This window comes from Eptatretus burgeri, chromosome 1 (genome assembly GCF_056783735.1).
Source record: "Eptatretus burgeri isolate ZD-2024b chromosome 1, Ebu_testis_v1, whole genome shotgun sequence".
Taxonomy (NCBI): domain Eukaryota; kingdom Metazoa; phylum Chordata; class Myxini; order Myxiniformes; family Myxinidae; genus Eptatretus; species Eptatretus burgeri.
In genome coordinates, this window is record NC_140961.1 from 28,028,163 (window position 1) to 28,044,694 (window position 16,532).

General features: G+C 40.2%; 2 protein-coding genes across 6 annotated transcripts in view; one reads left to right on the plus strand and one right to left on the minus strand.

The window, feature by feature from the left end:
* Nucleotides 1–11,016, plus strand: part of LOC147034108 (protein orai-2-like) — a 20,328-nt gene extending 9,312 nt beyond the window's left edge. For both annotated transcript variants that reach the window (XM_085876528.1, XM_085876532.1), the window contains 4 exons: nucleotides 3,344–3,487; nucleotides 4,164–4,286; nucleotides 7,457–7,513; nucleotides 8,332–11,016. In XM_085876528.1, the coding sequence (XP_085732654.1) occupies nucleotides 3,344–3,487; nucleotides 4,164–4,286; nucleotides 7,457–7,513; nucleotides 8,332–8,544 (537 nt within the window). In that variant the 3' untranslated portion in view covers nucleotides 8,545–11,016. The remainder of the gene's footprint in view (nucleotides 1–3,343; nucleotides 3,488–4,163; nucleotides 4,287–7,456; nucleotides 7,514–8,331) is intronic.
* C1H22orf39 (chromosome 1 C22orf39 homolog) lies at nucleotides 10,693–16,258 on the minus strand. Of its 4 annotated transcripts, none has more exons than XM_085876537.1 (4): nucleotides 16,086–16,258; nucleotides 14,761–14,934; nucleotides 12,824–12,904; nucleotides 10,693–12,101 (listed from the first exon to the last, which is right to left on the minus strand). In XM_085876537.1, the coding sequence occupies exons 1-4, from the start codon at nucleotides 16,113–16,115 to the stop codon at nucleotides 11,985–11,987; spliced, it is 402 nt and encodes a 133-aa protein (XP_085732663.1). In that variant the 5' UTR covers nucleotides 16,116–16,258; the 3' UTR covers nucleotides 10,693–11,984. The 4 variants fall into 4 exon arrangements, with proteins under 4 accessions (XP_085732663.1, XP_085732665.1, XP_085732674.1 ...); XM_085876539.1 differs by lacking the exon at nucleotides 16,086–16,258 and adding an exon at nucleotides 16,006–16,067; XM_085876548.1 differs by lacking the exon at nucleotides 16,086–16,258 and adding an exon at nucleotides 15,941–16,041.
* Between the last annotated feature and the right edge of the window lie 274 nt (nucleotides 16,259–16,532).

Consider the following 16,532-nt stretch of genomic DNA (forward strand, 5'->3'; position numbering starts at 1 on the left):
AAAGCAGCGTACTGTACTGTATTTTTGACCCATTATCCTGAAACGCCTTCGTAACTAGAGGCAATATTTTTCCCGTTCAGGCGCTTAGTAACCTCAGAACATTCGTATGTAAAAAGAGACATTCGTAAGTAGAGCACATAGCAGCATATATATATATATCAGATTTATATATATATATATATATATATATATATATATATATATATATATATATATATATATATATATATATATATATATATATATATATATCAGGTTATATATATATATATATATATATATATATATATATATATCCGGGGTTATATATATATATATATATATATATATATATATATATATCAGGTTATATATATATATATATATATATATATATATATATATATATATATATATATATATATATATCAGGTTATATATATATATATATATATATATATATATATATATATATATATATATATATATATATATATATATATATATATATATATATATATATATATATATATATATATATATATATATATATATATATATATATATATATATATATATATATATATATATATATATATATATATCAGGTTATATATATATATATATATATATATATATATATATATATATATATCAGGTTATATATATATATATATATATATATATATATATATATATATATATATATATATATATATATATATATATATATATATATATATATATATATATATATATATATATATATATATATATATCAGGTTATATATATATATATATATATATATATATATATATATATATATATATATATATATATATATATATATATATATATATATATATATATATCAGGTTATATATATATATATATATATATATATATATATATATATATATATATATATATATATATATATATATATATATATATATATCAGGTTATATATATATATATATATATATATATATATATATATATATATCAGGTTATATATATATATATATATATATATATATATATATATATATATATATATATATATATATATATATATATATATATATATATATATCAGGCGTAGTGGCGTGCGCCTGTAATCCGGCTACTCGGAGGCTTGGGTTGGAGGATCGCTTGAGGATGGGAGCTCTGCGCTGGGCCACGCTATGAGAGGGTGTAGGGCAGCCTGGAATCATGGCGAAACCCAATCCTTATCCCTGTGTCGTAAGAGGCGACCAGGGTTGCGTCAGGAAGGGCATCCGGCGTAAAACCTATGCCAAATCGGTATGCGGATCATAACGGATGATCCGCGCATCGTTGGTGCCCTCATACTCGGTGGTAGTGGCGATGCACCATTGTTAATAGCCAGTTGAAGCATAAAATCATGCCACCATAATAAGTGGAAGTATTTTTTTTTAAACTTCTCATAGCAATAGATAAATTTGTAATCATACACAGACGTGGTGCACCAACAACAAGAAGTTATAAAGGATCATTTTTCATGCGTTTCACTTCTTACATCATCATTGAGACACATAGATAGACAGACAATATATTTGTGAAGTACAACATGCCATTTTGATTAAATCAATCAGCAAAACGACAGGTAGGCACACTGAATTCCTTATAAAAGAGAAAAAAAAGTGTTAATTGCAAGGGTTCTTGGAGTCCCTGTTCATGTGTGTGTGTTCGTTCCTCGCAGACCTCGATTTGACTTTATTCTTACATTTTGATTAATATTGTTCTCTCTCTGCCCATACTGCACCAACTTTATTAACCTCCACCATCGAAGATGGACGGAGGTTACTGTTTTCACCCGTCTGTTTGTTTGTTTGTTTGTTTGTGAACAGTATTACGGAAAAAACTCCTGGACGGATTTCGACGAAACTTGGTGGGGGGTTAGGTATGGTCCAAGGATCATGCCATTAAATTTTGGACTTGGTCCAACGTCCAATATGGCCGCTATGGTGGCCATTTTGAAAAATATATTTGAATTTTTTTTTGCATTTCTACATGTTTTAAGTGATTTCCAACCAAAAAAAAGAAATTTGTTAGATTAAAAAAACAAACAAATTTTGCAACTTTTTTTTCAAAAAAATTTCGAATTTTTTTTTTTTGGCCATTTCTACATGCGTGTCGATCTAGCTTAGTTTATTCAATCGTGGTTCAGTAGAGTCTGATCCGTTTTGACCTACAATGAATAGGATATCAGGTTCACTTAAGTGACCCAGCAGTATTGGCGGCGGAGGTTTTGCACTCTACTGAGTGCTCCCCCTCTAGTTATTCTTCTTTCCAATCTATCCCGACTGATACCAACCCATCCTCGCTTGCATATCATTATCGACAGAATGCACCCCTCCTCACCTTCTATTCTTCTTCTCCACCATTAACAAGCCTTTTGGTTCCTCTTACAGTACGACAATATAACCAAATATCTGACGTCATGTAAATGGTGATTTGACCAAATCATTATCGACGAGCGTTACTTTAACGAGTTTTTAAATGTCCTCCCATCCCCTTGCATTATGTTGTCATTCTTTTATACTGTATTATTTAAAAAGGTGCAAAATACATGTCTTGCAACTTTATCAAGTCACATGTTTTAAAGATTCTGTCCTTCCATAGAGGCATGAGTTTTGTTAAGTCGTCGGGTCGCGAGGTATTACACAAAACGATATCTGATTTTTTGATCCACCAATCCTGCATACTAGAGCTGTTTGTTCGTTTTTAAACGAAAGCTATTTTCACTTTAAAAAAAAAAATATATATATATATATATATATATATATATATATATATATATATATATATATATATATATATATATATATATATATATATATATATATTCTATTACAAGATTTAAGAAAGAGGATCTGCAAATGAAAAATGGGAGAGGGTGTGTTGTAATGGGTCGTTAGCAAATCGACATACTTTTGACGTTTGCACAATGTGAAGGCAGGATGAGTGCGCAGAACGGAACCGAGCCTGACGGTGCGTTTAATCCACCTGCTGGTTTTGAGTTGAAGTGGACTGTTCACCTTGGCTGAACTCAGACTTGCATATTTCTTTCTCACGGTGTTACTTGTGTAAGTTGAAGACTTCATGGTGTCTGTAGTCATTGTAGGCTTTTGAGCCATCACTGTGGTTAAATTCCATGTGGAGTTAGGATCACAACAGTCCTCCATCTACAAGTACAGGGTTACTTTAGTCCTCCATTTCATGACAAAGATGAATGCCCTCGTTCAGAAGAGGGCTCCGGATTTTTTTTTTAATTATATTATTGGAGATATGATTCTGTTATTCTCTGATTCCTTGTTTCTTTGGGTTTTCTATTCCCAGGTAGCGATGGTGGAAGTAGAATTGGAGCGAAAGTACGATTATCCTTCCGTTCTCCTTGTTGCCTTTAGCATATGCACCACGGTGCTTGTAGCTGTTCACCTGTTTGCACTGATGGTCAGCACATGCATTCTACCACACGTGGAGGTAATCCGTCTGTCTCTTTCCTTTTCTCCGTTATGATTAACTTATGCATGCCAGACATTTACCAAATGATGAATTTCTTCTACTTTTTTGTTGCCTCATAAGTGGTTGTATTTTTATTGGAACTTTCCATTCACCTCAATGGCCACTAAATGTGTCGCAGGATGGTGCACAGATGGCACCCTTAACATTGAGCTGTCTCGTCTGTGTTTGATTCTTGGCCCATCTAATAAACTGTCAGATTGATGCTGTGCTGTTAGAGCATCGCTTGTCCCTCAGATGGATGTTAAGCTCATCTGCTAGCATTAGTTGGTGGCCACAAGTTATACCACGATGTCTTTCACAAAGAGTCGGTGAGTTATCACAGCTTCTCATCTCAAATAGTTATTGACCCTCGGTTGCACTTCTTGCTGTCTTCTCTCAGTATGGCTGCAGTTTGCACGCTATAAATAAGTCGTGTACCCAGGTGTTTGTCATGTGTGAATTGCTACCTTTGGCTACACGGGGCAGCCATAATGTTAAGATTGGCAATGGGTTGCAGGTGCATGCCAAATCACATTTAAACTTTAATACTTTTTGTCTCAACTGTCGTCCAAATGTTGCATTTGTCTTTTGTATTAACATGAAGTTGTTAGGTGAGTGTTTGATGCTAACATTGTGTCCACGCCTCATTCCCAAGGCCGTCGACAGCAGCAAGGACATTAACTCTGTGTCGGAGTCTCCCCACGAGCGGCTTCACCACTACATCGAGCTCGCTTGGGCCTGCTCAACTGTATTCGGCACTCTTCTCTTCCTTATTGAGGTATCCGACTTTCCTATAAAAGGATCCTCCAACCTCCTCCAGCCCATTTGTGTAAAATTCAAGCAAACATCGCAACAGTTTTCTTGATATCTTAGTTATCCAAGGTGATTCATAAATGTGTCTGTGTCGTCCCTCAAATGGACGTTTAACTGGCGTCCTGTCTGCGGGCATTAGCTGGTGGACGCTAAAGACCCCAAAGTGTCCTTTGTGAAGAGTAGGCAAGCTATCGCTGGCACCATGACCAGATTCCAAATTCCTGTCGTAACTACTGCTGGGCGAGGAATGGCAAACTGCCCAGCATGACCCCAGGCCAAGAAACTGTTTTGGCAGATCCAACACTCTAACACAGTGTATGGTACACTGGATCGGATCTTAATTATCTTTGCTCTGATCGATAGTTATACTGGAAGGTTAATTGATTACGCAAGGCCAACATCACACATTTACCCAGCCCTTTCGTAATGTAAGCAAGCATTTGTTCCAAGTGCTCCACTTAAGCCCTGAATTTTTTTTAACTTCGGGTAAAAACATTTTCATTTTCATCCTTCTTCTATCCCTTGCATGTCCTTTCTGCTCCCAACCACCTTTCCTTTATTCTTCTTTTTACATTCAGTATTACATATTCTTAGTCTTCAAGAAGATATCGAGGAAGATCGACGGTAGCCATAAATAAATACATTGCGATTGAAATAAACGCGTAAATATATAAAGCATGTTAACATTTAAATAAACATATAAATAGTGTAAATTGAACAAAAACACACGTTTTACCTTTTCAATTACTTGCATCGCAGTGAGGTGGGTGATGGTAAACATTATGTACTCGCACTACACTCTACCGTAAATAGAAAACACAAGACTTATCTCGGGATGATGCTGTTAGAGGGCGGTGGAGTGGAACAGGGAAAGGGATGAGCGGGGAAGGCGATTCAGTGAAATGAAAAGCAGCATTAGCTTTATGATGAAGATTACTGCAACATCGCCACAGCCCACAATGGAGAAGGATAACCCGATCCTTAAATTACCTTACCTTGAACCAACCACGATCTTCCCTGCTTGAGACCAAGGTACATGATGACATCATCTTCCATCTTGTCGATATTAAAAACCTGTTCCGTCATAAATCCCTTCGCCTCAGTTTGTGTCACGAGCTGTGCATGAGAATGTGTTTGAGAACAGGGGTATCAGAAATTAAGTGTTTGGCAATAAAGTTTGAATACAGAGTTGGAAAATAGGTTTGAAGGAAATTGAAGGTTTACGAATGAAGAAGAGTACAATGAGGAAGATTCTACTGACAATCATTGAGCCCGCAATGGCGGACCGTACAGATGCCGCATTTCCTCCTCGAACCAATCGATTCAACAACTCTCTTGTCATGTCCGGTGGGTTTAAACCCTACCTGGACAGATGGCAAAGCTTCCTCCTTGAAGCCTGCTACTGAGACTCGGAGATTAATGCGTGCGCGTTAATGGGGCGTAATGGCGGAGAGACGATCCACCCAGGAGCATGGGGAGGAGCACAGCACAGCGGTGTGGCACCAGGTTAGCACAAGGCTACAGTGTCTTTAAAGGAATACATTTAATGAAAATAAATGAATATTTACAACGGACAATAATTCAAAAGATAATGAAAATAACAAAATAATAAATCCTGCAGTCGAGGCACCTCCTCACACAGACTCAAATACAAAGGGAACACAATAAAAAGAGAAACCCTTCTTTCAACCACTCATTTGCTTAGCTTGGCCCAGAGCTGATCCTTGTGGAACTGGAATTGTGGCGCTTCTCTCGTAGTGGGACGAACACGTGCCAGGCAATCAGCGAGCGGCACTCCACATCAAGGCTCAAAGCTCCAGTGTTACGGCTTCGTGTGCTCCGATCGCCCTCATCGACCCAACCAAAAGCGAAAGGCCAGCACCTTACTTCACCACATGAGCCAAATCACCTCAGCACAAATTCAATGGCCGTGTGATCGGTCTCGATGTCTGCTCAACCTCTGCTCTCGCCTCTCCAAACAATGCACCTTGTGCCTCCACTCTGATCATGGCTCTCCACAAAATGCGCAAGCCAACTCATTTTTCCTCTTCAAAACGCGCAACCTGCCTTCCTTTGACTTCGATCACACCGATATATCGTCCTATACAGTAGTCGGAAGCCTTGCACCATGTGCAAGCCCCTTCCTCTTTTATCACGCCAATATATTTCCTCAGCCTCCGGAGCGTGGCCTGCTTGCACCAAACCCAGGAAGGTGGGGCTTCTCCTGTTCAGCTAGCTTCTGACGTCACACCCAATCATCCCTCGGGGGGCGTGACTTCGCTTGTCAACCTTTGAAGGCGTGGCTTTCTGCCTATTTGTTGTGGTTTCAGGGATGTGTTCCCCACCTTTATTGCCGATCTTGAAATATAAAACAGAGGGCAATCACATACTGGGGAACTTATTCTTATTCCCTAGGCTAATTAACACCGCACCACCCCTCATGTGGTGACACGTAACACTTAAGCTCACAGGTTCCCTACTTACTACATCGAGATGCCTCCTACTCGTCCACGGACCAAGCAACTCTACACAATGCTATATTCCCTATTTAATTCTTCCATCTACTGCCATAATCATAACAATATTTTCACCCAATGTCATAAGGTTTCTCTGACTTTTGATACAACTAACTTTTCCATTGCTTCACGTTTGGGCTCATTGAAACCGGTGTGCAAGAGACACTACAAGGCTCGTAATGGGAGATAATCATTCACACACGGGACGCAAATGATGACATCTCAGCTCAAAAACCCCGATTGGTCGAAATTAAATCCTGCGATAACGGAATCGGAACACAATTGGTTGCCCGCGATTGGTAGAAACATGTGATAGTAGAACCCACAATATTGTAAGGTTTCCTGAATTCCAAAAGGAAGCACAAACATCCTGTCCGTTTTACTGTGAAGGTTTTGTCATCACTTGGTTATTAGGTCAGGTAATGTTGCTGTCAATGCCACTAGAGAAGCCTAATTTGGCTCTACCATGACCAAATTAATCCCAGCTATAGATCTAAAAATTTACTGTCTGATTGCCTTTTACTAGTTGTGAGTTTTCTTTTCTAATCGAGGGAAAATGGCATTTTGATTGTGCGAAGAGCCTCCACCCAAGATAATGTGTTGTGCTTGCTCCGGACAGGTGATACTGTTGTGCTGGGTGAAGTTCCTTCCAGTCGGAACAATAAAAGTAGAAAAGGTGAGAATGAGTACAGGCAAGTATGGCAGTTATATTAGCTGGGAGGTGGAGGTGTGTGAGCATGTGCTTGAAGGTATAGTTAGTATGGATTGCTTCAAGAAATATGGGATATTAACCAGGTTAGTTGTAGATATTTGTGGATCTGTAATACTGTGGTTAAATTCCACATTCATTGTGGATCTGGACTGGAATCAAGAGCCAATTCCAAAATGCAAGGGACATGTGACTGTAGACCAAACAAAAAAAATGGATGGCACGTACTCCATTAATGACCTACCCTGGCCTGCAAAGCACCGTGACGGTTTATAGTTGGGTCGGGAATCGAACCGAGATCGACTCAAAAGGCTGAACCCAGATTAGACCATACCTCTGACCTATCCTCCAACCTATCTAGACCTATCCTCCAACCCTTTATGATAATGCCTTAACTTAGAAATACTTTTAGCTTTCGTGATTGCATACTTGATGTTGTGCACAAAAATTGATTTGATTTGAAGAGCTGAACGTCACGTCCTCCAAAATAGCATGTTTACCAGTTCATGATGCAGATTTGCATGATGCAGAGTGATTTGGTCCAAATTCCTGCATTCTCTCGAGCCTCTGATCATTTTATTCGTGGTTCTGGCGAGTGAAGTGGTTTGTTTTATTCCCTTTATTATTTTAATTTCTGCCTGCTTTTGCATCGCTTAAATGTCATTTTTTGGTGTTTGAACCAAGCTGAGCACGGGATTTTGATCTGATTTCCTTATTTTACCACTGGTGCTGTCTGAAAACTAGATACATTCACATCTCTCTCTTTTGATTGCCTTTTCCCCCAGCCAGTGGAAGAAAAGGGAGGTTTCACTGTGGGATTGCAGGCCGCTTGCGCAGCCACCGTGATCCTCGTACCTGTACTCTTCCTCTTCTGTTTCTTTACACTTCATTTCTACCGCACCCTTGTTGCACACAAGATCGCCTGGCATAGCCAAGAGATAGCGGAAATGGAAATGGCCTTGAAAGGAGGCTCTGAAATGATCGTAATCAATGCATAACAAATGATGCTACATTTGTCAGGATGAAGCAGATAAGCGTTACATTTGAAAAAAGCAATCGTGTTACTTAATGGTAAGTTGCAGCATTTATTGCACAAAGTAAGTTGCTTTTGTAATGAAGCTTTATATTTTTATTCACAAATGAGGTAACGAGGCAGCATATGCAAAAAAATATGTAGGGTAAAGCCAAGGAAACAAAGGAAAAAAAAAGTATAAATTACAATGTGCTAAAGGAAGGATGATGATTGAGAAAAGGGAGGTGAAATTATTGTTTCTTCTTCACAGCTCATCGTGAAAGCCTCGCCAATCTGTCCCAGTCAAGATTCAAATGGGTTGCAGATTGAGAGTTTTGATCAATTCACACTCAAATTGGCCAACTCACTGTCCAGGCCCTATTATGGGCACAAGTACGGGGGGAGGATGGGGAGTCGGTCTGGCACTCAGGAATTGTAGATGAGATTTCTGAGAAGAAGAGGAAGGGTACATGGACAACTAAACGTGCCAAATTTCTGATGCATGACCAGGCTGTCAGAAGAGTTCAAAGGTCATGTGCTCACTTTTGACCTGTCGAATCAGAGTTAAGTTCCACTGGCCCGACGATATGTCATCTTGGCAGTCTGGGGGGGGGGGGGGGGAGGGTGTCGTAGCAATGAGTCTGCCTTCCTTTGGAGGGACGTTAATCGACTTGCTGAGTTTCTTCACGAGTGGACGCTAAAAATCCCGTGCTTTTCAAAAGTAGAAAGCCATTATGTGCTGGTGTCCTAGACAAATACCCCCAACGTGCAGGGGCAATACGTGCAGCCCACCCATACCGCAATGGTGATGTAGCCAGCTGGATGAATTTTAGGTGAATCCTGATCCAAGCTGTAGTAGCACTGCTCCTGAAGTACCTAGATCTGGAATAGTACCAAGAGCTATTTTTCAAGGCAACCTCTGCCACTGAAGGTGAAGGAGGTTATGTTTTCACCTCTTTCTGTCTGTGTGCAGGATATTTGAAAAAGTTGTGTATGGATCTGGATGAAATTTGGGCAGGTTGGGTGTGTGACGAGGACAAATTGAATATATTTTGATGGTGATCCGGATCCGACTCAGAGAATTTTTTTCAGTGATTCTTCACCATTGAGAGACAGAGCTAAACTGATATATAGCATCATATCTCAAAAGGTTGTGGACTGATTCGGAATAAACTTGGTGGACATGTTGGGTGTGTGACGGACAAATTGATTCAATTTTGGTGAAGATCTGAATCCAGATCCGACTACTAGAATTTTAAAAGTGATTCTTCACCACCGAGAGACAGAGCTAAACCGATATACAAGCACGATATTTCAAAAATGTATTGGGCCAGATATGTTCCCGTGGATCAAGCATTGCATGGCAGAAATATGCGGTCTTCTGAGTGCCCTTCCAGTTTCATTATGTTTGTATTTTGTTTTCTTTTTTTTTTTAGATCCTCGTGGAGGATCTCGAAGTCTTACTCACGTTGTTGTTCTTCATGTGCACTTTTTTGTTTCACAACCTACAGTTTTCATCGAAACTTCCTGAAACTTGGCATATATATGTAAAAATACCCTGCGCAGACAGTAACCATCTCAGATTTTGAAAATTCCTGCGAGAAAAAAAAGTTATGATGTCAAAATATCTCCGCTAATGGAAATCGCCTAAAATTATCTCTGAAACTAGGCAAGCTTTTTGAATCCTGTTTGCGGGAATCGAACAGGGCATTAGCAGAGATGAATTACCACACATATGATACATCACTATGACGTCATATCAATTTTTATGACGTCATTCCTATTTTTTGACTTTTTGTTTCACAACCCAGAGTTTTCATCAGAACTTCGTGAAACTTGCCATGTATATGCAGAAAGCCCACGCGCAGGCAGTAACCATCTCCGATTTTGGAAATTCTTCCTAGAAAAAAGGTTGACGTCATATCGCCGCTAATGGAAATCGCCTATACCATTATCTCCGAAACGAGGCAAGCTGTTTGAATTTTGTTTGCGGGAATCAAGCCGGGCATTAGCACATAATTTATCGCAAACCTGATAAAAACGAATATGACGTAATCATTAAGAGGACGAGGATCTTAGCTCATTTGAGCTTGTTTAGTTTCATTATGTTTGTATTTTATATGCTTTTTAAAAAAAAAAAAATGTCTGTGTGCCTAAAACAAGTTTTTCCTTAATTTATTTTAAACAATGATTCCGTGTTCTGTGGAACTTGTACAGGGAGGACAAGGGCAGATGATGATGTATTTAAACACCCCACTGAGTGCGGTGAGAAAAGTGGTGTCATTGTTGTGACATCGCTCGTATCTCGAGTACCTTGGGAAGTAATGGCACTTCCTCCCCCCCCCCTCCCAACCTCAGTGGTTATGTTTGTCTCATCTTACAGTCGTGTGTGTGTGCTCCACTGTGAGCCTTCTGAGATCATGCCTCCTAAATAAAAATTCCAGGATGTGGCATTGAATCCCAGCATCATGAGCTCCATTATTTGATGGGAATGCTGAAACACAGAACATATTTTTTTTGTGTTGGGGCTTAACTTGGAGTTTTTGTTTGTTTGTTTGTTTTGGGGTTTTTAATTTTTTTTTTTACAAATACGTTGCAAAACCTAAAACTGCAATGAAAAAGGAGTTTTGTTTATAAGGTGGTGATGAGGTTGATGCTCAATATCTTGATCTTGAACGAATGGGTGGGTAAGGTTAGGTTGGAATAATGAGGTAATTTTTTTAAAGGCTTAACCATTAACTACCGCTTTGCATCTGCAACTGAAAAAGCATTTTCGAAATAAACTTTTTTGGTAAAAAATCGTTTGAAACCATTTTTTTTTGATCTGAGGAATGGAATTTAATTTGAGCATCTTATAAACTAGCAGAGTAGTTGCGTGCCGGGAGATCTTGTTCCAAGCATGTGACATGTTCTGACGCCCCTTCATTTGGGCGGTGTATAGGCAACAGGCTGCTGCCGAGATCGCTTCCGGAAATATAAATAATCCGGGTTATGTACATAAGGCAAAAGAATGCCTTCTGCTTATGTACATATATAACTCGGATAATTCCAATTGCACCTGGCTGACACCAGAGGCCTGAAGCCTGAGGCCTATACATCACCTCCACAAGACCAATGACGCCTTTTGGTTCCATCCTTTCAATATTTGGTGATCCTATTAAGTCACTTCGGTTGTTTGACACTGAACGGAAAATTTGTAGAGAGGGCATGGTGATTGTAACTATAACACTTCCGAAGATGTGTTCGGCTTACCACAGTCCAAAATGGTGGACGTACGATTTATTTTCAGGTTACAAATGTAAGTGGGATCAGGCCAGCTGTCCAACCTACAGGGAGAGAGCAGACATACATACCAACATTTGCCCCATTACATAGAGTTGACCGAGAGTGAAGAGCAATGTTTCATTCTTCATTTATTACAAAAATTCATTCTCTCTCTGGGAGAGGCAGAAACCACTCCTTTGGTGGAGCAGAGCGAAATGACCACAAGGATTTTGTCACTTTCTGAGCTTCACGTTCCTGCTCACTCTGCCTTAATGCCTCCTGAAAAAAACAATAGGAAACAAGAACACTGGTTATCTTCCTCTCCCTCTCCCCTGCTCTTTTTTTTTAATGTCACAAGCTTGTTGTGATTGAGCATTTCTTGTCATTCACAATACAGGGTGTTCCATAAAGACCTGCACAACGTTGGTTGTTAATATATTTAGTATCACAAATGGTACAACAATACCCTTTGTTTTATACAATACAGAAACTCATTAAGTTTTCTTGACTTCCAGGTCTGGTGGGTTAATGTTAATGTAAAAGAAAATGGCGACTTCGAAGGAGAAAACTCAAGTGTCGAATGAAAGAGAAAGAGAAAGCTCAGTTCTTCAAGAGGAGATCCGACACGCAAGTTCAGCGTACTTTCCGTACAAGGTATGGAACGAATCCGCCTCATGGACGAGTATCAGAAAGCGGTACAAGAGATTTAAAGAGACTGGAAGTTGTCAGAAACGGAAAAGTACCGGTCGACCAAGCACAAGTGGAGCAGACGTTGAACGAGTGTGTGAATCATTTCAACAAAGTCCCAGAAAAAATCAATCCGACATGCATCCAGAGAACTGGAACTACAAACCAGCACTGTACACAGAATTTTGCATAAAAGACTAAAGCTTTATGCCAATAAGGTGCAGATTCTGCAGTAACTCAAACCAAATGACAGACACAAACGCAAGGTGTATGCCTTGGAAGTGCTCAGTCGCATAAAGGATGACGATGATTACCTGAAAAATGTCACGTTCACAGACGAAGCTTGCTTTCACGCATCGAGAAAGGTCACCCGGCACAATGTGGGCCCTGAAAACCTGCACGTGGTCATTGAACACAAAAGCGACAGTCCAAATGTCAGTGTTGTGTGGCCCTCTACATGACCGCTTGGTGGGTCCGTTTTTCATTGCGGAGGATACAATGACTTCAACAATTTACATGAACATTGAACATGTTGGAAGGATTCGCCTTCCCACAGATTGAAGACCTGTAACCCAATATCATTTTTCAACAGGATGGTGCTCGCCCTCATTGGGCCTGAGTCGTTCGAGCCATCGTGAATGAAAATTTCCAGGTCACTGGATTGCTCGAGACAGCCAACTGCCTGGCCCCCACAATCACCAAACATAACCGCCTTGATTATTTTTTTTTTGTTTTTGTTTTTTTCCTGTGGGGTTTTGTGAAAGATGTTGCCCACAACACCAAGGTGGTAAACCTGCAGGATCTTCTTTCTCGGATCACAGTTACATGCGCACTGGTGGACGCAAACCAGCTGAGCCGAACATGGCAAGAACTCATGTTCTGCCTTAATGTCCTGTACGTAACAAAAGAAGCTCACATTGAAGTGTATTGATGGTGTGTCCAAAACTTGAGTCCATCATGTAAACCAAAGGGTATTGTTACATCATTTGTGGTTCTAAATTTATTAAAAACCAAAGTTGTCTGGGTCTTTATGGAACACCCTGTACATTGATTATTCTAATATATATATATATATATATATATATATATATATATATATATATATATATATATACACATACAGCACGTGGTGGGTAGATGAAATGCCACGACTGTAGCTTCATCTACAACTCTCTCCAACACAAAAGGATAAGGATGCTTTGAACACGTGCTCTCATCGAGCATGTCACAATCAATAATGAAGTACAATATTACACATCTGCCCAACACGAGCTACATAACGCACCAACCTCGATTCTGAATCGTGAGATGGAAACATTCATGTCAATTATCAGATGAAGAAAAATGGGAAGAGGAACAAAAACATATTAGAAACTTGAAGGGGGGTAGTGTGGTTTTTTTTTTGTATATTCAAAATCCTGTCTCCTGGAAGAGCGACAAGAGGATTAAAAAGAGAGGCTGACAGTGCGGCAAGAGATGGATGCAACAAGCAAAGGAATGAATGAACAGGAAGAGTGGGAAAGGCAGGAACAAGCCAGTAGGCGACGAGGGATTCGCCATGATCGAAGCGCTGGATCCGATGCTTTTCATTCTGACCGATCTCCCGACGAAGATTCATTGCCAAGATGTATTGGTTCACATACAATTGTTCCTCTGCCTGGAAAGATTTTTCCTGTTGCGTATTTTGCCAACTGCCACTCCTCATAAAAAATGACGGTAAATAGACACCCTATTTTTGAAAGACTACCATTTGAAAAATAATCGGTTTGCTGGTTTGTGCTGTGGAGCCTTGCGTTGCAGGCACAGACACACACACAGACACACACACACACACACACACACACACACACACACACACACACACACACACACACACACACACACACACACACACACACACACACACGGAAAACCCGACAATAAGGGATATCTAGCATATATAGCGAATACAATCAACCAATCAGAAGAGAGATTTAGGTGGAGGTGTTAATAGGGATGGAAGATATTTTTGGAAAGGATGAGATGGTGGTGCACTGCCTGCTAAAATCCCTGGAGGGATGAGTGGGATTAAACAGCCTCAAGAAAGATGAATAACCATACATGAGGCCATGGAGACAAGTTTTGATCATTGGAAATCAATCACCCAAAGTGTTCGATCCCTTAGCAGTGAAGCCCCAATGACACATTCGATTTCCACAACCCAGGTGGAGGCGATAGTTATGATGATGTGGATGGTGTCCATCGTTCACACCTTCGCTTGTGGATCCTTCCTTGCTTCCCAAGCTCGACACAGCTCAAAATCCGCTTTCCATCTCCGACACTCACTCTCCGTCCTCTGACTCCCTTCGTACGTCCTCCTCAACCAGCCCATCGCTTCCTCGCACAAGGACACCTCCTCCGCATAGAGAGAGCAGGGTCGGGGTGGCTGGACAGACAAGAGAACACTGAACAGTGAAATCTGAAGATTCTTTGTTTTTAGATCCTCGTGGAGGATCTCTAAGTCTTACTCACGTTGTTGTTCTTCATCTTCTTCTTGTGGACTTTTTTGTTTCACAGCCTACAGTTTTCATCGAAACTTCCTGAAACTTGGCAGAAATATGTAAAAATACCCTGCGCAGACCGTAACCATCTCCGATTTTGAAAATTCCTCCGAGAAAAAAAAGTTACGACGTCAAAATATCTCCGCTAATGGAAATCGCCTAAAAAATTATCTCCGAAACTAGGCAAGCTTTTTGAATTTTGTTAGCGGGAATCGAACAGGGCATTAGCAGAGATGAATTACCGCACATATGATACATCACTATGACGTCAAATATCAATTTTTATGACGTCATTCCTATTTTTTGACTTTTTTTTTTCACAACCCAGAGTTTTCATCGGATCTTCGTGAAACTTGCCATGTATATGCAGAAAGCCCACGCTCAGGCAGGAACCATCTCCAATTTTGGAAATTCTTCCTATACTAGAAAAAAAAGTTGACGTCATAATATCGCCGCGAATGGAAATCGCCTATACCATTATCTCCAAAATTTGGCAAGCCGTTTGAATTTTGTTTGCGGGAATCAAGCCGGGCATTAACACAGATAATTTATCGCAAACCTGATACATCGCAATGACGTCATATTCGTTTTTATGACGTCATCATTAAGAGGACGAGGATCTCAGCTCATTTGAGCTTGTTAAATCTTCGGTGGAGTGGTGGCCGTGACACAGGTGCCTCACCCCTCAGAGAGCGAACAGAACTGGCTCGAATGGGAAAGGAATGGCACTCGGTAGAAAGCAGACCTCCCTCCACTAGGAGGGTTAGGTTACCTGAGCAGGTTACGTTTTGTATCCCACGGCACCGATCGGCCAAATCTGGATCCCAATCTGAACCAAAATCGAATCAATGAATCCTTGTCACACTCCCAACATCGTGCTCACAAACACACCTCACTGAATCAAACACCGGTCAAACAATGACCTCCGAAACCGCGGATCGATATACAAGACGCACCAGAAGCAGCATTTCCGCACCCGCACGATATTCACGCTTCGGAAAGTAAAGGTGTAAAAGTGTAAAGCGTCCCTACTTACCCTCCACGAGACGTCGTCTTCTCCTCCCATCCGGAACTAAAAGTAAATCCTGTCCGCCGACTTGAGCGTCAGGAAAACGTTCCGCCGTTAGAGCGCTGTATTGTACGAGGTAAACTGGTTCCTATTGTGAAAGAACCGATCGACACTTTAACGGGTGTTTTCGATTTCCGACTAGCTTGGAGAGCGCTCGCCAAGCGGCTTAAGCACTCAAGCAAGCATTCCAACGAAACGTTTGATCAGGAGCGACTGGCTTGGCAAGCGATGACAAGCTGGTTGGTATCAATGGAACACACCACGAAACTTCTGAGAGAGATTTATTTTCCGTCACTCAAGGCCGAAAGGTTTAATCTCAGAAACGTTTGCTTTTACCTCAGCCGTCGAAGGTAGAAGGAGGTTTTGTTTTTACGTCAGACGTCAAAGGTGGACGGAGGTTGTGTTTTTACCTCA

What these genes read in the sequence shown, in the direction of transcription:
- C1H22orf39 (XM_085876537.1), bottom strand. Translation starts at nt 16,115, where the DNA reads ATGGGAGGAGAAGACGACGTCTCGTGGAGG. An exon ending in AAGACGACGTCTCGTGGAGG is followed by an intron (nt 14,935 to 16,085) that starts GTAAGTAGGGAC and finishes TTGTCTGTCCAG; the next exon opens with CCACCCCGACCCTGCTCTCT. An exon ending in GTGAACGTGACATTTTTCAG is followed by an intron (nt 12,102 to 12,823) that starts GTAATCATCGTC and finishes TGTTTTTTTCAG; the next exon opens with GAGGCATTAAGGCAGAGTGA.